The 23,078-nt window shown below is 38.6% G+C and overlaps 1 protein-coding gene across 1 annotated transcript in view; it reads left to right on the top strand.

Annotated features, from left to right (window-relative positions):
- The window catches only part of celf5a (cugbp, Elav-like family member 5a), a 198,668-nt gene that overhangs the window by 108,892 nt on the left and 66,698 nt on the right, over positions 1-23,078 (top strand). Inside the window, 1 exon segment of the mRNA XM_077716454.1 lies at positions 2,747-2,795. Coding sequence (XP_077572580.1) covers positions 2,747-2,795 — 49 coding nt within the window.

The raw sequence follows: 23,078 nt of genomic DNA, 5'->3' as shown, positions 1-23,078 counted from the left end.
ACATTCTTTATAGTGAGTATAGAGCATACTTTAAAGTACATCAAGGACTGAGTGGATTTTGAAAGCTAAAAAAGAATGTCATAACATTTGTTAGGGTATTCTGATTTAACTGAATACTGAATGTAGGCAGCATGCATGCTCGAATTTAGATTTTGTGATTATAATTTTTTGATGATTAATAATGTCCATGTTTCTGGAATGCCAGGATTTCTTTAGCAATCCATATTCTGTACCTCAGTCTTATCAGTAGCAGGCTTAGTCAGTACTATTTGCATTTGTTGGCAGCTGGAATATAACAGACGTTCATTTATTTGTGAAAGTCCCACACACGAGCTCCGAGGGAGATGGAACAAACCGAACCCATTGGTAATGGCTGTTAAGGACCATCATGCATTGCTTTCGGGCACATAAATAGGCCATTAAGCCGCTATGTTGGAGAGTGAACAGTAACTAGCTTTGGAGCGAGCTTCCTCCCACACACACTGGCGCCCCACGGAGACGACTGAGATCATAGCACGGTGACGGATTTGGCCTCCTCTGTCATACGTTCTGAACAAAAAGTCAACCAGCTCCACCGAGAGACGTCTTTTGTCCGCGTGACATTTTCAAAGATGGATCCTTAGATTTCCAGATGTGATTCTTGTCTGGAGGATGTTTTTTTTGCTGTGGTTCAGAGGTGCCTCTGTCAGAGTACAAGTGTGTTTGACACTGACGTCTTCGACTCTGAATTATATCCGAATACGCAGTCGGAGCAAGCGTATGCCTCGTGGCTCAGCATTAGCAAACTTTAGTTACTTTGCTCTATGATGGGAAGAAAGAACATTTGACAGCGAAGGGGGGAGCTCAAAACCGCAACCCCCTCGCAAGCATAACACCCCCCTCCCCTGTTTTCCTACAAAGACGTATCCGGCGCTAGTTATTATTTACGACGGGTACATTTATGGAATAATTTCAGCACAGGAAGGTTACTCTCTTCCTCAAGGTGAAAATGGATACGTTTAGCACTTAATGAATAAGGCTTGGGCCTCTCCCCCATATATCAGCATGTTATTAAGACATTTTAAAATCCCATTATAGTGTTTCTCCTTGAACATGTCATGCTTTTATTGGACTGCCCTGTCTTTAAATCTGACCTTTTTTTTCCTCAGTTCTGGTTGGTAACTTAACAAGATAACAATCGAACTAAATATATACAAAACAAAATCTTGCCAAGTGGTTTGAACTATGAAATTTCCATTGAGAATTAGAATGGGCAATGGTAGAAGGCCATTTTTTAGTCCGCTTTCTTTTCACAGTCATCACAATAATGTTTAAAAAAGGCAACAAAAGACCAACTTACAAGAATACCCATGACAACAATGCACATTCGTAATAATGACTTGGTATTAAGGACATTTACGAGCCCAGAGATTCTCATTAATGTTTCTTTCTGCTTGTAATAGAGGGGAGAGCAAGGTAAAATGTTTACACACAGCTCATAATGACATCAAAACATTTGCATTGATGCCTTTCATAAAAAATGTGCAAATGACTAAATAAACCAGCCATTTTCATCCTGAGCATGACGGTTCGGGGAAATTAAGTGGATATGATTTCAGTTGTCGGTTTTTTAAGTTGGGTGGAAGAAGTCATTATAACGCTTGTTAAAGACACAATGAGTAGTAATATAACATTTAATTGGTTTTTGAGTGATTCTTTGAAATAACATTAGAAATGTTAGAACTGTGGGAATGTTGATGTTTTTTTCCATTAGTTTGAAGGTTCCAAGTGGTAGTAGCCAATATTAATACTAAGTGGTATATCTAAAAAACAGTTGCTTTTTAGTACATCTCTGGTTTGTTTATCATGATTTTTGGCAGCCATTGATGGCAATCTGGCACCTGTCAGGGTATTTTAGAGATTTTAAATTATGGCGGCAAATAATTAAGGTAATTTTGAATGCTATAAGTTCCTAAATGGAATATAATAATAATTTTAGGACTTGAAAACACATTAAACAGACTTAATACGGATTGGAAAAATAAAGGAAGTGAATTGAGGACTTTTCCCTGTTATTCAAAGTCAATTATATTTAAAACTCTAAATAATAACAATAAAAAAAGATCCCAAAAGCTTCACAGACAATTACCTATTATTGAAACAGCAAACATTAAACATTTAAGAAACTCATGAGCAATAACTGCCTAAACCGAATAAGCAACAAGGAGAATTTATACATAAGTGCATTGCCCAAGTACTTTTGCTAACTTTGCTGACAGTTAAAACTTTCATTATGATTAAGCTTAAAACAACAAACACCAATAAGACAGGCAGAGAGTCTGACTGTCTGACATAAAGGCCATGGTGAGCGAGCTGTCTAATCCAGATGGTGCCATTCTTATCGGGGTCCAGTGGATTAGAGTGAGTCTTCTCACCATAGAATCCTTTCCCTGCCAGAGAGACACACTCTTGGCGGCCCAAGGGCTCACAATCAATAGGCCTGGATTGATCTTCCTCTCACTCGTCGTGATGTGGGATTCACCTTTATTAGGGCTGCCTCTTCTTTTCCCCTCTCAATCCTCCTTCCCCCCTCTCACAAAAAAAAAACTCATAGCAGACACTAAGCAGCCAAAAAACAACCATCAAATAGTATCAAAGACATGTTGATTTGTAATTTAAAGATTCTATTCATACAGAAAGTGGGATGTTAATGCTGCTTTGTCGAACCAACACCTCTAACCTGGTTTTCTTGTCTTCTGCTCTACAGATGACTCGCCCAATCCAGGTTAAACCAGCCGATAGCGAGAGCCGTGGGGGTAAGTCTATATTTTTGTGTTTATAGCTGTTTCATTGGCCAGATTTGGTCAGCAAAATTAATAACATCAACCCGGTATGAATTATGGTGCACAGTGTTGTGAATAATCAGCCAGTATTTGAAAATAGCAAGTATCATTTCATCAGATCGTGACCTGTGATCATGACATAATATTGCGCATCTGGAATTTAGCAGTTCTGGCCAGATTCGTCCTGTTTCTTTACATTTTGTGATAGTAATCTTTTTTTTTTGGTTTGAAATCCCACTTTCATCTGCCATGAAAAGCAATGTACCAGCAGTAATATCAAATGGCACCAAAATCAGGTGTTACAAATGACATCCGTGGTTATTAAATTCAGTGCCACTGGACATGATTTGTAGAAATACATTAATTCAAGTATTGCGCTGGGTCGACATTTTTTTGTGCCAAATTAGGATTATTCGGCATCGGTGTGATTTCACTCAAAGTCTTTGGCCTCTTTTTCCACATCTGGGCTAATTCCTTTCATAGTTTCCTCTGATCTAGACTGCTCTCAATGAACCTATTTCATATTTTTGTGTGTGCAAAAATTAAGTCTATTTTACTATAATTCCCAATCTCCATCTACCAAATTGAAGAAACCCCCCCAAAAAATGCATCCTCATCTATTTTTAACACAAGCCAAAATTGAATCTATGTCATCTTTCTTTGCCTGATTGTTTCATGCCTTTTTTATATTTCGAAGGATTTGTAGCTTGTCAAAAAACCCACAGAGATTCATTCCCTGTTCAATCCCACATTGAGGTCGTAAAGAATTAAAGACTCTCTCTGATTGCAGCAATGTAAAACTGTGATGGGGTTTTTCCTGTTGCCTAACGCTCTCTTCCTTTTGCTTGTGCCAAGTGCATTATTATCTCCATGTTGTGAATTACATGGTGATTAGGATCAATAGTAGAGTTATGACCATGCAAGATGCCCAGTTAAAAAATAACAACAACAACAACAACAAAAAACGCCTTGCGCATCTCAATTTGCGTGTACGCCTTTCAAGCGTGAACAGTATATGGGCAGTAAGATTTGGAGGGAGAAGCGTGTACAGCTTGGCAAACAATCAATACATTTTCAGCATGCTCGCCAAGATCCTCATTACTCAGGTTTAATTCTGTCGCCTTTGATCGCTCCTGTTTTTGGGAAGAATGTATTTACTTCTAGGCGCATGTATATGTTAATGGAATGAGGAGGCGTCCTTCAAGAAGTTCAGAACATTGCTGTTTTGTTTTGGGTTTTTTTCCGCATACATCTCTTGAACAGAGCAGTCTGTGTTTGTTGTTTTTAAAAAAAAGGAACCGTGTTTTGCCGCTCCAAGAGGGAATGAGAGAGAGAGGGGTTTGAAAGTGAAAAAGAGGTGGGATAGTTATTCATGGGCGATGCCAAGTGCATACAGCTGCCATGCTGTACTTCTGAGGCTTTACCTCCAAACCTCTGACGATTTGGTGTGAATTGGATGGTTGGGCACTTGGCTGCCTGTCAAAAAAAAAAGGCTTCAAAGGATGGGACAACCTGGTAGAGAGTTGCTGGAAAGAAAGGCCAATAAAGCTCGTGGAGAAACTGCCAGCGTTGCTTCCTAGCTTTCTTACCTTCACTCACTGTGTAATAGGAGTGATTAGACAAGCCAAAGATTGATGTCCCCTATACCTCCATCGATTTAGCCATTGTGCTGCTGTGTGTCCACATTAACAATGACACTCAGCTGCCTCTTTACTTGCTCGGGAGCCGCCACTTTGAGAGTTCCCACGACGCTCTGGTCAGACCGTATGGTGTTCACTTACTGACCGGCCCGAAGACCCCACTGAGGTAGAAATGAGCGCCGGGGGGTAGACCTGAGAGTTACACATCTTCTTAAATGAACAAGTCAAAGTAGCGTCATAGGGGCTATCAATTTGAGTCACCTTATTTTCAATGTTAATGAAACACACACTGCCCAAATCTTGTTTTATACCCGTTTGGACCAAAGTAGACTAGTTCGGCTGGAAAGCTCACAACTTAAAATCAGTCATATTTGTTAAATATGCTTGTTTTTATCTGTAAATCCTTCTGAATTACTGAAATGGCACAAATGGCTTGAACAATTTAGGAACGTTGGAAAATAGTGTGCCCAATGTTTTTGTGCCACAGTTTCTTTGACACAGAATATTTTATGCCTTTAATTGTAATAGATGCATATATATATATATATATATATATATATATATATATATATATATATATATATATATATATATATATATATATATATATATATATATATATATATATATATATATATATATATATATATATATATATATATATATATATATATATATATATATATATATATATATATATATATATATATATATATATATATATATATATATATATATATATATATATATATATATATATATATATATATACCCACCCCAATTAATGATAAGATCAAAACAAAGACTGTGCTTTTACCTTTTTAACAATAATATTATTTGAACAGACATGTCAGAAATAGAGCTTAGTGAATTGGGCTTCTTGAACAACTACCTGTGAAAAGTTTGTATAAATGTATTTCGTTTGGCTTCCCTTAATCCTGTTAATACTCTCCAGGGACTGTTCCAACTTGGATGCCTTAGCTTTTGCTGTTTAAAAAGTTGAAATGAAGTTCAGGTTTTTCCAATATGGCAGAGTCATTCCTAGGTTTGGATGTCAGAAGGCAAACAATGACATGTGGATTGCAATTCTTAACGGATGTTTGCTTATGTGTGCACGTATGTGTGTGATTTGATCCTTTTGGCTTTTACTTAGGAGCATCTTCTGAGACTAACTAAGGACATACTGAAAGAATTAATTACCTCCTCTGTGCACTTGAGGTAGACTCACAAGGGATAGCCCCACTCTGCCCTACTCTCTCCGGGCCACTCTACCGGTCCAAAAGGGGTAACCTCTTCCTCAGTGCATCACATTATACTAATTAGAGCCTTAATCTCGTTAAGAATGGGAAAATTTAGATCACCTTCATTAGGGAAGACCTTTTCCACTGTGGTTTTTGTACCTGCTAGACTTCAGTTCCACCAGGACTTCTTCTCAACAGCCCCAAACCACAAATGCCTCTACAATGTTTCCCTACTAAGTAATACGTTTAAAACTGAAAGGGCCTTTCATCAGGCATCAAATAGAAGCCACAATGCTTGATTAGGATGAAAGCAACATTTTCTAACAAAGCCCTCTTAATATTTCATTTCCCCTAGACATTGAATCCAAACAGTGTTTTTTTTTTTTTTAAATCAAGGGAACCCCCTTTGCTTCTCTTTAATCTGACACCCCCCAAAAAAACATACAAACTAATGAACCTCATAGTGCTACACAGAAGCCCCAGAATGTGCTTTCTCCCACAAAATCAAAGGGGAAATGTACGCTAGAGTAAATTCATCCAAACACTGTCAGCCCCTGCTGCTGCTTAACAAAGACACACTGTGAAATGAATATTAATGGCCAATCACCTACCTAATCTAGCAGAACAACAGACGTTTCACATTGAGCTGCTCTAGTTGCAAATGCCTCTGTCACCAAGGATGCGGACCATCGAGGGGCGCTGTTGTTGTTGTTGTTTGGGTGGGGTGGGGGGGGGGGTGCTATTGCAAGGAGGCAAACCTGGACCCGCCTATTCCCTTTTCTCCTGAGATAGACATGAGCTAGATTGATTTTCCTTCACACATGGCACTGACTGCTGCTGATATTTTAGTTTTGAAGGGTTGTACAAACTCTCCTGGAGGACTAGGCATCTTTACTCTGGAGAAATCAGCTTCAGCTTGCTTTGATTTCCCCCTAAATGCCTTTTAATGCCAAAATGAAGCTCCATCCTTGCATCTTATCGTTTTGATTAGATTGTCTTGTTTTTTTACATCTTTAGTTTTAGTCCAGATCATTTTGCTTATCTTGCAAATGAACATTAGATTAGTTTTGGCATGTATTTTTATGAGAGATAATGATGATCAAGCCAGAAAGCAAAAAAAATCTATACATTTGTGTTACGTTTCATGTAACGAGAACACTGAATGCAAGTTTACATTGGAACTTGATACCTCATGTATTTATTTTGTCTCAGGAAGATAAAGATTTGTTACAGATAATGGGAGAACATGCAATTTCAACTGAAGAAAGCCAAAACCTTCAAAATGCAAACAGAAAACTGTCTGTTGATTAAATAGATATTTTTATAGGACTGGTGGCTAAGCATTGTCAACTAAAAATGCCTTACAGTGGTCAACACACAAGTTTTTCAAGATTTCCTCATTTCTGAAAGCAGACTGCTTCATGGTGGACAAGGATAATATTTTAAATAGTTAGAAAGAGAAAAATATTGGAAGTTGCAATGTGAAATATTTACAATGTTAAGGATATGTTCTTAGTGGATTTATAGGGTCCTCAATAAGTGAGTGTCCATGACAGTATAAATGATTGTTTGTTGCCAAAGAGCACATTGAACAAAGGATGATTGACTCAGTGATATAACTTATTACCCCATATATTTATGTGAAATCTCTGCATTTCTTACTTTGTCTTTGGGAGATGAAGTTTGAAGGAGATCTAAAATTGAGTAGCCTGACTTAGTCCATTCAAACTAAAATGTATCATCGTGATCTGATCGCTAAGCTCAGCGAACTTTACCTCATTTTTGTCAGATCTTAGGTCAGATGTCCTTTAGTCCTTTTGAATAAAATTGTGGTTGGTCCTTGACAGTCGATAGGAGAGGGTATGGAAATTGCCACTGTAGTTGCATAGTTTGAAGTATCTCTGTGTACTGTTTTGACTTTCTTGGCTAAATCCATCTTGAAATGACTAAATTGCTTTATTATAACGTTTAGAAGTTGTCTGAGTTGCAAGTTTTACACAAGTAAGATGGTAACTGGCAACCTGAGCTTTAACTGCAACTACCTTTTCTCATTTTTCTCAGGATATGGGTCAGATTTATGTTTGTGAATAGAATGGAACAATGAGTCTTGACAGCCTGAAGAAGGGTGTTAGAAAATTGCGACTAATAGCTCTCTAGGACTATAGGTACTTTTGCTTTGCTTCAGTTACCTTTTGTCTGAAGTCATTAGGTCTCTTTTTCAAGACAAGAAAAATGCATCTTGTGACCTATAGTTGAACTTCAGTTCCCTTTACCCATAGATCTCTGTTCCGATATCTATGAAATTACTTTTTTGAACATAGAATGATGGTCCTTGACGGAATGGAGGTTGGATGTACTTGAAGGAGATTTGAGTTCATCTCGATCCTGACAAGAAATATACCAAGTGAGCCTTAACTATGATTTGCATCTGATTTATTTGAAAACAACCTAGAGTTGAGCCAAAGGATGGTGGGATGAGGAGACAAGGAGAAGGTGCTGAGTCTGCTGAGCTTTCTGAGCACAGCCGGAGCCACAACCCACTGAGGTGGCCTGGATTAGAAACAGGCCCTGGCATTATCAAGACAAGCCTGCCACCCACTGATCACCCCCACAAGAATAAGATAAACAGGCCAACATCATACTGTACATCTTGCAAATGAACACTCACATGCCCAGAGTGTGTGTGCATGTTCACTGAAATTTCCCAAAAGAATGGGGGAGAGAAACAGAGATCCAATGAGTTAAAATGTTAATATGTACTATTAACGGATGCACTTTTTTATATGTATCGTATCTTGTGTAGACCCGGCCTGGCTGTCAAATTTTTAACCGGTGGTGAGTTGAAGAAAAAGTGACTAAAATGAGGGATTGGCATGATAAGAAAGGCAAAAGAAGAGAATTTGTTCCGAGAAAGTGAGGTTGAGAAAATAGAGAAAGGTGCAGCTACCAACCGGGGAGGGGAAGTAGGCGGAGGCACAAGGCAAAATGCTGAACAGGAGTTCTTCTCCCTTTGGACACAAGAAAACTATAGATTAACAGTCACAATGTGCTTGGCTGGGCACAAATGGAGAGATTCCAAATAACAGGGAGCATGTTCAGAGGTTGTCTGGATCAGAACAAGCTAATCCTGACGTTAAAGCAGGCAGCCGCCCTTTTTGTCCAAATCCCTTTTGGTACTCTCATTGAAACAATACTCAAACAGGACCGGAACTGTCTGATAACTCTGCAGAACAGGCATAGAACATTCAGGTCATTTAATCCCCTTTTCCCCCTGCACACTTTTTTTTAGGATTCGACTTGTTTCTTTTGTCAAAATCAGGTTGTATGAAACACTTTAAGGGCCTGGTTTTGTATCACTTGGTGTGGTTGTATGGGTGAGGTAAACTGCGTTGTTTTACCTGCAGTTTTTAAAATTTAAATTGATATTATTGTGGAATATGGAGGCACCCGTTAGTCTAGATAACACTTATTGTAGTAGATAGCAAAATGTGTTCATGAGCCAGGGTCGAGCTGGATTTAAAGATATCAGACTTTGCCAAAATGATGACAAAGAAGGGCAGATGTCCTTCACGTTTTCACTGTCCAATGCTAAAGCTTTATAAGACGCAGTTTTTCAATAAAGTAGGTCTTGCTTCCGGTCTGCACATCGATTATCTCCATCTCCGTTTATGAGCTGATATTATGGGTTAAATTTGAAAAAAAATTGATGAATTTGAAATTACAACACACACAATAGTGGCATAGTAGTGAGATTTGGTGTTGGCATAATACATTCATTTTGTATTCAGTTTTTTAGGGGCCGAGCAAATGTGGCATAATAGCGAGATTGGCATAGTATTTAACTTACAATTTTCTCAATTTAGACAAACCTTATGTTATCATAGGCTTGGTTGCAGTTCTGTGTTTAGTCCTCGTCCATGAATACTTGCTCCTTTGGCAAAGAGCTGTAGGCTATTTGCCATTTGGTATAAAATGGCTCTAAATAATCCTTGAATTTGGTGTGCTCAAGTCGAGTAGATCCTCATTTTTCTGGTAGAAATAACTGCTGCTCTGAAATAATGAAGTACCATAAATTGACACTTCTAATTTGTATTCCCTCTCAGAGTCCTGTGCAATACTTCTTAGTCACTATTTCTAGGTCGTGTTTCTGTATCATAGACAATGTTAAGCACGTTCTATTTATTGGCTGCCAAAACTCATTGGGCTTCTAAACAAATTTACATTTACCGTTTTATGTTTTTTATTTACCACATTGGCTTTAAAGGAAAATACACTTTACAAGTGCAAGTGGAAGCCCTGGAGGTAGTGAAAAAGTTTATGTTGGGAAAGAACTCATTTGAGTTAAAGTAAAGTTGCAAGTCTTTCATGTATCTTGTTGAGATGGAAAATGGGTTGGGGGTGCAGGTGAAGTACTGCAGATGTAAAATCAGGAGAGTATAAGCAGACAGAGCAGAGCCGTGATGATGAAATCTTTTCTGCAGGGATGTGCGTTGCTCCGTAGGCTAAGATTATGCTGAGGCTGTAAGAGTTATGCAGAGTCAGTGGAAGGAGTCGCACGCAATCCGCTAATACACCGGCGAGGTGGAGATCAATTAGCCTTATCTAACAAACTACTAATGATAATGCCAACGCTAAACTTGCTGACAAGGCCAAGAACAACAAGAGAAAGGCAGAGTGATGATGTCATGAGTTTAGCAAGTGGTGAGATAGAGTATACTTTTTCCCATTGTTTTTTTTTTGTATCATTATTATTATAATCCTCGTATGAAGTTGGAGGAATTGGGTCCAAATTTAGCCTGCAAAATGAAACTGGCACATGCACTAAACAATGTCGAAAACTCAATTGTACGGCCCGCTAGGCTTTTAATCCGGCCTTCCGAAAAATGTCCAAATAATGTTTTTTTCCCTCCAAGATGGCGCCGTCACGGGGAAGCCAGTGACAGTAGCTCTGCCCACTCTTATTTGTTTTTTGTGTTATACAGCCCCGCCATCTTTTTTTAAAGGACATTTTAATATTTCTTAATACATTCCTTTTTACCTGACTTTGTACTTTATACTTCTTACTCTAATAATGAGTGATGAGTATGTTAATACCTTTTCCCTGTTTAAGTTTCATATGTACTGTTAACGGATGCACTTTTTTATATGTATCGTATCTTGTGCTGACCCGGCCCATCTGTCAAATCTTTAAAGTCATTGTAGCCCCCGGGCCAAAAAGTTTGCCCACCCCTGGTCTAGACAGTACTACATTTAGGGTGGTCAACTTTGACACAATTAACACATATGCAAACAGAAAAAGGTGTTTAAACTGAAAAAAAATGTGCTAGATAACAACCGATTTGACATTTTAAGCTTCAGGAGATTTTCCTTGCAAGATTCTATGACGCACTCATGTAATTACATTTTCCCCCTCTGAGCTGACTTATTAATATAATTGCATTATGATTAAAACCGGCATGTTAATTCCCACATTTTGAAAAAGACAACACATTCTTGGTGAGTTTCCACGTACATGATCAAAGGTCACCCATGTACATAGAAAGGAAAGGTCAGCAATCATGTTTGGTGTGCCTTCTCTCGAGGGTTGGGGGAGGAGGATTTAAACTTAGTGACCACACTAGAGCTGGAATATAAATGCTAGGAAGTGGGCACATTGGGCTGGTCGGGTGGAGATACCGGTACTGCAAGTAAGCGAGACGAGGACGGGCGACAAGGTTATGCAGTCTGTCGCTGCCTCTCAGCCCCTCCGCTGTCACCCTTAATAACACCCTCTCCCTTATCACCCCGACAATCACCTTGAGAAACACTCCTCTCCTTCAAAGAAGAGGCGATGGGCCACTCGGACCGGATTGTCCCGTTGTTCTCATTACGGCCGGCCGAACTCTTTGGGGACAAACGAAGTGTGGATCAATTTGGGGCTCAATTCTGCTCACTTTATCATTCTTTCTTTTCCCACTGCCTTGTTCTCTGTGAACCCCTTAAACACGGCCAAGAGCTGAATTGATGTGCAGCACTTGTGACAACAATGGATGCCGCTGCTATTCTGCACAATGCACTTTTGTGAGATGGTTTGAAAAAACAACCAATGATAGACAAGGCCTACATCTATTTGTCGACTTAAGTAAGATAGGTCTAGTTGTCCTTCCATATTCCATGCATCTTTATAATACATTCTATTTCAGGAGTGGGAAACCTTTTTGAATTGGGGGTCACAGTGGGCTCTAAAATTTTACAAATCACCATGCTCCCATTTCAAATATGGGTTTGTTTGCAGCGAGGTTGAGGCTGTAATTTTTATAGAACTTTATAGAGTTCACAATATATAAAGCAGTATTTAAGAAGACATAATTCTTTCTTTTCTAATACTGTCTTTTCCGTGACCTGACATTTGTCCGCTGGTCGTTTGGTCGCTGGTCGTTTGGTCGCTGGTCGTTTGGTCGCTGGTCGTTTGGTCGCTGGTCGTTTGGTCGCTGGTCGTTTGGTCGCTGGTCTTTTGGTCGCCGGTCGTTTGGTCGCTGGTCTTTTGGTCGCCGGTCTTTTGGTCGCCGGTCATTTGGTCGCCGCTCTTTTGGTCCCTTTTGGTCGCCAGTCAAATGTACTTAGATATTAAACAGTACTTAGATCTTAAACTCTCTTTCTTAGATATTAAACTCCCTCATGAATATAATTTTTGAGAGCTGGCTTCAACAGTAAACTGTCTGTCACCATTTGACTGGCGACCAAAAGACCGACGACCAAAAGACCGGCGACCAAAAGACTAGCGACCAAAGTCCGAGCACCGTCTTTTCTGGGTTTGTGATACAATATATCTGATTGGGTGGTTGTATCCTAGGGATAAAAAAAAGAAAAACCTCACAGGTAAAATTGTAACCTGTTCCCCACGGCCGCATATGTCCATCTATACAGTGCGTGTTCTCTTTTGGCTGATTGAAGCTGACCTGAAGGAGGTCAAACAAGGGCTCTGATTGGAAGGGGCGGCACTGGTAACCCCTGCCAAACAGCAATCACACATTCCCGTTGCTTAATGATTCCACTTCATAAGAAAGTAGCTTGAAAGCACACACACACACACACGCTTGTGAGGTCATGTTCAGCAGATTGTGTGTTGTGTGTGTGTGTGTGGGGGGGGGGGGGGCATTGCAGACTTCAGAGAAGAGGGAACGAGCTCCACCAACAGATGAAAGGATATTATAGAAAATGCATAGTTGTAGATATGACAATTTCATACTTAAGATGTTACAGCTTTTCTGCTGCCTTACATCTGAATTTCTTATCTTCTTTTTTTGCGACAGAGAAAAAACATGCGCAGACCTATATATGTGATTAATGATTGCAATATAATGAAATAACTTCCACATGATGAGCTTGCAACATTCTACTATAGTGCAGCAGATCAGCACATATTTATGAGCATTTTCCTTTGGCCTTTTTTTTTAATCTCTATTTAGGAAGTAGTTTTACATTTTATTTATTCTTTTTTAGGATCAATTGTAGAAAACACTTTCTTTTTACATCCCTGCCCGCTAAAAATTTCTTAGTAAAAAAACCTTTTGAAAAATGTAGATAATTACTGAAAAATTAATGGCACTTATTTGCCTTTATAATTTCTCCACATTTTAAGAATGACTAATAATTTTGTTTCTTAATGCAAAAATAAGACTGCCTCATACACTGTATAACACATTTATTTGTATAGTACTTGTCTTTATTGTATTTTTCTAAACTTAAAATACATAATATAATATTGTATTAACTTGGTATCATTCCAAGCTACCAAATACTTGTATGGTTACTACACTAAAGAGAAAGTTTAGTGGATATTTTTAAATGGCTGCCAAATGAAAGGCAAATTATTCTCCATGTAAAAGAACATGTCTTGTATATACTTAGAGGGAGGTCAAAGGTCATCAAGAGAACCAATTTCTACTAAAACTGACGAGATTCGACAACAAAATATGCTTCAGCCTTAATACAAACTACATGTTTTAATGCGCAAAACATGATAAAACTCTCAACTGAGGTTGTTGAGTTGCAGAAGCTTTTAGATCACACATCAAGAGGCAAATAGTGTTTTTGGAACATAGATAATGGCAAAAAAAATTGCTGAACTGCTTTCACCTCAGGGTGGGGTGAGAAATAAAGGTCTCTTTTTCCTACCAGTGCACCACATATGCATGCTTTTCCATTGCTATTTATTTATCCAAAGCGCACAATACAATTTCACTCTCAAAATAGTAGCCTCGACATTTTAAAGCGAGGGGAAAATGGAATATGGCTATGCGATGTCTCCAGGTGGATGCAAATGGCAAAATATAAAATCCAAATTTTACCCTTTAGGGGCCAATGGATGGTAGAATACGATGGTTGAGTGCATTCATGTGATGTAGCTCTCAACTATACATATAGATGCAGTAGCATAGACTAGAATATATTTGAATTGTTTAAGAGTTTGTGTCTGAGTAAAACCTAAGTGTGGTTATCATTGAGTTTCTATACTTATTTCATACGCCCTTTTTTTGCCTGGTATTTTTTTTTCTTTCACAACTCAAGTAATGAAGTATTCAACCATACTACCAGGCATGTTTTTGGGATGTGGTGGTGGAACCCACTAATGACCAGAAACCACATTAAATCTCCACATAGCAATTACCGTATTTTCACGACTATAAGGCGCACTTAAAAGTCTCACATTTTTCTCCAAAATAGACAGTGCGCCTTATAATACAGTGCGCCTTATAATACAGTGCGCCTTATAATACAGTGCGCCTTATATATGGAAAATATCATTCATTGAGGGTGCGCCTTATAATGCGGTGCACCTTATAGTCGTGAAAATACGGTACATTTTAATATTTCTTAATACATTCCCTTTTACTTTACTTTGTACTTTATACTTTTTACTTTAATGATGAGTGATGAGTATGTTAATACTTTAGTCCTTTTTTTCTGTTTATGTTTCATACATACAGTTAACGGATGCAGTTTTTTATTTGTATCGTATCTTGTTCCAACCCGTCCCATCTGTCAAATTTTTAAAGTCAATATGGCCCCCGGGCTGAAAAGTTTCGACACCCCTGTCCTAACCACTTGTCCACAGGGCCGCTCACCTGAGTTTTTTTTTTCAAATTGCACTTATAGCAGGGTGTCAAGGTCAATTGCCTAAAATCAAGTTGGAGTTGTTTTTACTTGTCACACAAGGTTGGCTGTCAGACAAAATGTAGCGTTGTGATGCGTCATTACAATTTATGTAAATGTGTGTCAGGAGATTTTACTGCTGCTTCAGTAGCCAACAAATGGAGGCTTTTAAAATTGGCCCTAGCCATGTCTTACCTGTCTCACCTGCAAAGACGACAAATGGCGTGAAACGTCTGCTTACGCCTTTGTGATTACCCAACCGCCTACTTGTCATGCCATCATTTTTCCGCCCATGTGCCTGTCAAAAGAACGTAGGGCTAATGGGGGGAAAAGGTGTCCTTCCTGAAGACAAATTGATTGGAAGCATCAAATTTCTGGTAGATGAAGGACAAAAAAAGTTGTATATTATCGTTAATATTACTATTTCACCAGAAATGCAGCCAAATTGTTCCAATAAAACACAAATACTTCTAATTTTTTTCTCCATGGCCTCATATACATCGGAAGTCAGTTAGAATATATATATTTTTCAAAAATTCAAGGCTTTTTCCTCTTTTCCGGGCTTCATTTTGGAATATTTTATAGAGCACATACATCCTTTTGTATAATTGGCCCCTCCATCTTTGTCCAAAAGCAGACAATGTCAGTCTATCTATCCACTTTGGTTCTTTGGAGCTTGTGACTGTGGTCAAAGCACTGATTGCCCCTTTAACATAAAGACGGTCCCCATGTCAAAACACAAAGGTAGTAGCCGAGGTTGGGTTTTCCAATAATGCTTCAAACGGCCTTGTGTTTGCTGGAACTCCGACCTGACACCAATTTTATAAAAGCTGAACTTCAAAGAAGCCTTTGATAGGGAGGATATTGGAAGAGATCTAAAGGACCCAACTGGGGTTTTGATTCAGAGTTTGTCCATACTAACTAAGCTATTATTAAAAGCATGCATGTTCTATGTGTTCTGGATTTTGCCCACATGTTGTACAGATAAAAAAAAAATTAGATTGTACTTTTCAATGCGCTAAAGTGCTTCATGTATAGTTTTTATTGGCCGTTTAATGAAATAATCGACTTGTTTGAGGGAAATATTTGCTTCAATCATCATTGCGTCGAAATCAGGTGATTTTTATAATGTAAATAAATGGAACTTGTAGTTTTAATCCAGTCAGGAATTAAACCATGATTATGCATAGGAACATGTCTACTTTCATATAATTAACATTGTGTTTCAACCATGAAATGATACAATTCCAATGTTTAATCAATGGTTTTCAACCATGAACTGACGCAATATCAGCGTTTAGTAAATAGAACTTTTATCAATTTTGAATTCATCCACTCAAATATTCAGTGGGTATGAATGATTGCATGCATATAGCAATTTATGTTATGTAATTTATGTGATTGCTATTCTTGCGAGTTATTCATAACCAGCATCACTGTATATAATAAAAATAAATAGGACTTAATTTCAATTGTCGGAATAATTCACAATGATATGCAAATTCCGCATTACACTCAGTTTATATATATAAAGACGTACTTTTTTATGATCCTGCTAACTGCCACCCTGCATAATAAATATAAATAAATCGAACATTGGGCAGACACTTATGTGACATTATTAGGGCGAGACTCTAAACACGGTTGTTGGCAAAAACATGTTTTAAAGCAATCCCAAAGTAAAAGAAAAATATAAAAAAGTCCGTTATTTGAGTGCTTTTTTCCCCCCCGCCACTACAGTTAGGAAGTGATATATTGGCAGTTGTTGAAAATATAGTGATAAGAAATATAGACAGTACAGTAAAGTGTATCTAGAGGGTCTAATATGAATTCACATCTATAAACTAGTTCAGACACCTTCCTGTCAACACTGTAATGTTATCAGGGAATCAAAGTGCAGCAATAATGTGCTTTAGGGAAAAGGTAGCACCCGCGACAGCTGGTTGAGTTGGGCTGCTGGCACATTTAATCATAATGCTCTGGATTAGAAAAAGAGAAAAGCCCAGGAAGCACCTCTGCCACTATTTATATTATTTATTTTTTTGCTTCAAATGCTGCAGGAGCTTCTGCAGGGCAATTGGTCTTTCCAAATCTGATGAGGTCTCTCAATCTGTCTTGGTCTGTATTGCCTTCGAAAAACCAGTCAGGCCTCAGGAAGAGCAAGTAATGACATGTGGAACATGTTTATTTCTGGCCTGTCAGGAGACAGAGGTGGGTTGGTGGCCTCTTGCGGCTATGCAGAAAGTTTAATCTCAAAAAAAAAAAACTGAATTCATAATATTTTTCATGTCAGGTGGTGACTTTTTTTGGAAATACTAGCTTTTCGTTGTTTTTATCCATGACTTTACATCAGAAAATTAAAATATGTTATATCTGGGATAGGCTATAGTACCCCGTGCGACCCTTGTGAGGATTAGCAGTTCAGAAAATGAATGCATTTAATTTATTTTAATAACAAAATGTTTTTATACTGAATTTAGTTAGTGGCATTTCCCTAAAATGCACTTGGCTTAGTCTCACCAATAGGTTGACTGATTAATCTTAATTCCTAAATTTTACAGAATATGAACCGTTGCTTTAAACATAAATTTAGATGTCATAGATGTCTTCATTTTTTTTTTTAACCCCGCTATATCAAAAGAAGAACAGTCGTTTGGTTTCAGGTTGATTTTGGACACTTTTCATGCTTCCCTGCTGTGCACTTCTAACAGAAAACATTAATATGAATCATCATGAAAGAGCGATTTCCAACAGATCTTCCCTTCCCTTTGCACTTTTGTCACAGAGTACATCAAAGTTCGCGCGCTTACGTTACCCTAATGCGTGCTTTGCCTAGTAACTCTCTTATTAATGTCTTTGTAGCTCACAAGGAGACCAAATTGCTTATTTCTCAGCATGTGAGCTAAAGATAACAGAAAATGGAATACAAGCTCTATCTGGATGACATTAACGATAGTGTTGCTAATCAAAGATCAGTCTACCTTTGACACAGGTGCATGTTTTCTGCACTGGCTTCTGGCAGTGAATCTCATCACTGCTTGCATTTGACATTCCAATTCAACATATTTCTTTACTAGCCTTTAACCTTACACTCATCCCAGTTTCCTAAAGGGTAAACATAGCTCAAGGGATGTGAACTAGCTTCACCACAAGGACTCGGGCACGTGACCTCAACCTTGGAACATCTTGCTTTTCTCCTTTTGCGAATTTCTTCATCTGCAACACTTTCCGTGACCTCTTCTTATGTTAGGAAGAAACAGCCATGAAAAAAAGAGTCTCCTGGGAGCATTGCAAAGTTCAGGAGGTTCAAATCTTGTTTTTTTTTTTCTTCTGAAAGGCAACAAAATATGAAAATGTTTTTACATAATATGGTACATAGCGGTTTGAGACTTGTGTGGATGATTAAATCAAACTACCGTATTTTCACGACTATAAGGCGCACTTAAAAGTCTTAAATTTTCTCCAAAATAGACGGGGCGCCTTATAATACAGTGCACCTTATATATGGAGAATAAATATGTGCCATTCATTGAGGGTGCGCCTTATAGTAAGATGCACCTTATAATGTGGTGCGCCTTATAGTAAGATGCACCTTATAATGTGGTGCGCCTTATGTATGGAAAATACGGTATGTAGCTTCTAGAGTCACGTTTGAAATAGAATAAGGCTGGAAAACAACAAAATCCGTACTGACACTGATAAATGCAAAAAATATATATTGGATAAACAATAGTACTTCAACCAATAGTGGCCTCCACGCAGAATAAAAACAAGACATCCTACAAAAATAAAAACTTACTGTATTTTCATGACTATAAGGCGCACTTAAGCCTAAGATTTTTCTATATAATCCAGTGCGCCTTACATATGGGAAAAATGTCGTTCATTGAGGGTGCGCCTTATAATGCAGTGCGCCTTATAGTTGTGAAAATACGGTATAAACTTTTGCTGAGAACCGGTTTTGATTAGATATGACTTAAGTCGCCTGTAAAAAAAATATATATATAAACCAATAGTTGAGAAGCCCGCACAGTAAAAAAAAAAAATATCCGCCTCAATACGTTTTATTGCATTTTTCTGGGAAATAGGTAAAGAAGCATGCTTTTAAATGAACAGTGAAAACCCACCGAGTCTTCACAACTCACAATTAGGGGTAGCCGTAATATTTTACTACTCTAGAGCTCTCCCTTCAATTAAATATACTAAGCTTTTAAGCCACTGTGGTAAATACAACTTGACAGTCATAAACAAACAATTTAAATAAAGCAAAACAATGGATGTTCCTTATCACTATAACACATGCACTTGTCTATGTACCTACTGTATATCTTCAATGAAATATTGATCATTTTGTGGTTTTAACCACCAGACCAACCAACCTAAGCACAATGAGCTACATTAACTCAATTAGAATCACTTGTAATATGGAGGACTGGCCTCACATTTCTGGGGTTTTGGGCTTGATCCCAAGTCGGACCTCCTGTGTGGTTTGCACATCTTCTCCAGGCTCACGTAGGTTTTCTTTGGGTACTTTGTTTTCCTCCCACATCCCCAAAACATGCATGGTAGGCTATTTGAAAACTCTAAAGACCCCTTAGGTATGAGTGTGAGCGTGAATGGTTGTTTTGTGGTTCATAGTGGAAAGCAGATTATATCTCTTATGCATTTTGCACCTTTATTCTGATGGCTACTGTAATGGCTACGGGATTATATACGGTGCTTGACTAGCCTGATGCACAGCATCTTCCCAGAGTGGGGGCGAGACCATGTGGTCTGCACTGAGTGCTTTGGACGCTGAAAGCAGGACCCAGCTGGTTCCAAGAGTGAGAAGCGCCATGGTCGGCCAAGACGCCCCGTTGCCTGCCAAACATACAAACGCATCCACAAACTGTGCAAGCTTGGAAAAAGATGAACACAAACCTCATGCACAATGTAGATTCTTCTTCAATGTTTGAGGCAAACTTCTGATAGGTCCCAGCTGAGCTTTAATACATTGAAAAGTATATTCGAGGTTTTTCCTATTGTCGTTCCCTGAGACAGATTTATACATTCAATGCCACACGCTAAGATTTCGATAAAATGGACATGGAGTTCAGATAGAATAGTCCAGTATCCTTGAATTCAACATGGGTGAAAGGAGATGTAGGGGGAAAAAAGGGCCAAAATGAAAAAAAAAAAATACAGATCTTATTTAGTTGGCAGGCAGGTGCTGGCCCTGCAAATTATATATGGCCACAGGTCTTATTGATTTTCTCTTGTTTTTCTGTTTGATAACGCATTGTTAGAAGAAAGTCGGCTCTGCAGACTTACACAAATTGCTTCTTAAAGTCAAAGAAAAAGAGATTAGACAGTAAAGATTCTGCCAATTTTCTTATTTATTTATGATTGCGTGTAAAGAAAAAACTCTGGACATTTTTAAGCAAGGATACATTCATAGTTTGTCTTGTTTAATGTGAGGAATCATATTTGTTGATGTAAAGTGATAGAAATTTAAATAGATGGTGGCATTGACTTTGGATCGCCTCATTAAACAATCACATACTTCAACTCTATGTATTAGACTGCCCTGTTTATGTTTTGCCTGGAATCAGAATTGCATCTCTAAATGACGTGCAAATGATCAGCGCTAAAGTATATGTTAAAGCAAGGATAGAGACGAGATGCACTGCAGGCGGTTCCGCCGCTTATCTGAATGGACACAACGTGGACTGAATGATGAGCTTAGCAGCCGTCTTCTCTTGCATGCTTGAATATGGGCCCTACTTTGCCTGTAAAGCGCTTTCTCTCCTTTGCAAATAGTGTAAAGTTAAATCCTCACCGGGTGTCTGGCAAAGAATGAATGGTGGACACAAATCAAGGACTCTTGAAGGAATTTGTACACTGTTAAAAGTCCAAATTTATAGTGAAAATATCAGCAGCTGTGGTTGCAAGAAAGGTACTTTTAAAAAAAATGGAAAACTATAAAATACTGTGACTGGACGTTTGGTCGCCGGTCTTTTGGTCGCCGGTCTTTTGGTCGCCGGTCTTTTGGTCGCCGGTCTTTTGGTCGCTGGTCTTTTGGTAGCCGGTCTTTTGGTAGCCGGTCTTTTGGTAGCCGGTCTTTTGGTCGTCGGTCTTTTGGTCGTCGGTCTTTTGGTCGCCGGTCTTTTGGTCGTCGGTCTTTTGGTCGCCGTTCTTTTGGTCGCCGGTCTTTTGGTCCCTTTTCTTTGCCGGTCAAATGTACTTAGATATTAAACAATTCTTAGATATTAAACTCTCTCTCTTAGATATTAAACTCTCTCTCTCAGATATTAAACTCTCTCTCAGATATTGAACTCTCTCTCTTAGATATTAAACTCTCTCTCTTAGAAATTAAACTCTCTCTCTTAGATATTAAACTCTCTCATGAATATAATCAACTCTCTATCACCATTTGATCGGCGACCAAAAGACCGGCGACCAAACCTCCGAGCACCAGAAAATAAAACTACATTTTCTTTAACGGAAAATCATGGTAGAAAAATCTATATATTTTGTGATTCACCCATTTGTAACTGGTCTTGAGTTTGAGTTCATTATTTAAAGGGAAGATGACACATTAATGAACATATATATATTTACATACGTTACATTTTAGCCATTGGTTGAGGTCTTTCTCGATTTTCTGGAGATCTGTGGTAGAAGTATCGGCTGTAAACTCGTGAGTCCACCTGACCGTGAGTGCATCGGTTCTTCCATTAGAGCGGCAGCTTGGCATGTGGTTGGTAGTAATTGGCTGGACGGTGTTCGGCAGGCTAAGGCACCTCGCTGGCACAAGAAGGAAGCCTGTCCCTAGTCCTCACGAGGCAGGGGAGCGCAGCCAACACACTTTCAAAGCCTGTCGACGAGCCAGGGAGGGCAGCAGCTGTTGCCCCATGGGAACCAGGGAGAGTCGGGGGCCGCCGGTCATTAGTGGGAACTAGTGCACCGGGACAAGGCTGAATCTTGGACAGATGGGACATCCCTATGCGTCACCTGTCATCCCTTCATTATTCAGCCATTCCAAGCCAAGAAGAATAGTGTTTTCCCAACTTTTTTCAATCAAACCCCACGAGGAAAAGACCACCAACAACCAGGAAGAGAAGTTTGGGTTTTGTTCAGGCAGGATGTTGTGAGTATACTTGGAGTCACATATGGGTGATGAAGGTTCAACTTCATTCATAATGGAAAGAAACAGGATGTACAACATCACTGTCTATTTACTCTAAACAGTAAAACAACACTATCCATCCCTAATGGCAAATATTGCCTAGTTTAGTTTTTCTTCCCAACCAGAAATAATATTTGGCTTCTCTTGTGTTTACTCTTATAGATTTTTTTTGTGTAAGCATCTTCTACAAATGAAAGTATTTTTATATTTTCTCATTCACTGACTCTTGTGAGGATAAGCGGTTCACAAAATGAATGAATGAATGAATAAACTCCAGTCTTGGAATATAACAGTCCTTAACTGTAGGTATGGTATGTTCTTCCTCTTATTTATATGATCCCATTCAAGGGGAATACATAATTTATTAGCTATACTTCAATATGTATGCATGTGGTCGAGAGGAAGCCAGATTGGAGAACAGCAACCATTGAAACATTATTTTTTTTCTACTTTCACAACAACTTTTTAGATAGGAAAGAGAACTTTTTTTCCCCCCTCCTATTCTGCGTTTTCCTCCGGTGGCTTTGTATGTGTTGTTAAGTGGGACTGATGGAAACGGCGTAGCCATTACTCACCGCGTCGCCCGGCTAATTTCTCTGCTCTTACAAGTACAAAGATGTCAAACGGGAGCAGTAGCCTTACCTTGGCTTCCCCCCCTCCTGGGACCATTAATCCTTTCAGTTGGTGTCGTCCCCACTGTAGCGTCGTGCTCTCTTGCAAAAAGCTTCTCCCAGCCTTTTTTTTTTCTTTTCTATTTCGCCCCTAGTTCTATTTATTTTGGTTCCGAGTCAGCACCCCAGCTCTAACACCACTTGATTGTGATGGAAGAATAACTCCAAAAAAAGTATAACAAAAATTGCAATGAGATGTTTTGGAAGTTTGAAAACTTTCCAAGACAATTTTGGATAACTTCTTTCAGCAAAATAAGTGATTGGTATTCAGCCAGTTTTAATGTAATTACAAGAAATCACAAGTGCAATTATACTAAATGGAATGATTGGCACATGAATGTCAAAATTGGGCAGTTGAATTAGCAATTAGGCTGTGATGAATACTTTTGATTTGACTGTGG

This window comes from Stigmatopora nigra, chromosome 5, assembly GCF_051989575.1.
Source record: "Stigmatopora nigra isolate UIUO_SnigA chromosome 5, RoL_Snig_1.1, whole genome shotgun sequence".
NCBI lineage: Eukaryota > Metazoa > Chordata > Actinopteri > Syngnathiformes > Syngnathidae > Stigmatopora > Stigmatopora nigra.
The sequence above is the reverse complement of the archived record's forward strand: the minus strand, read 5'-3'. Positions and strand labels throughout refer to the sequence as shown.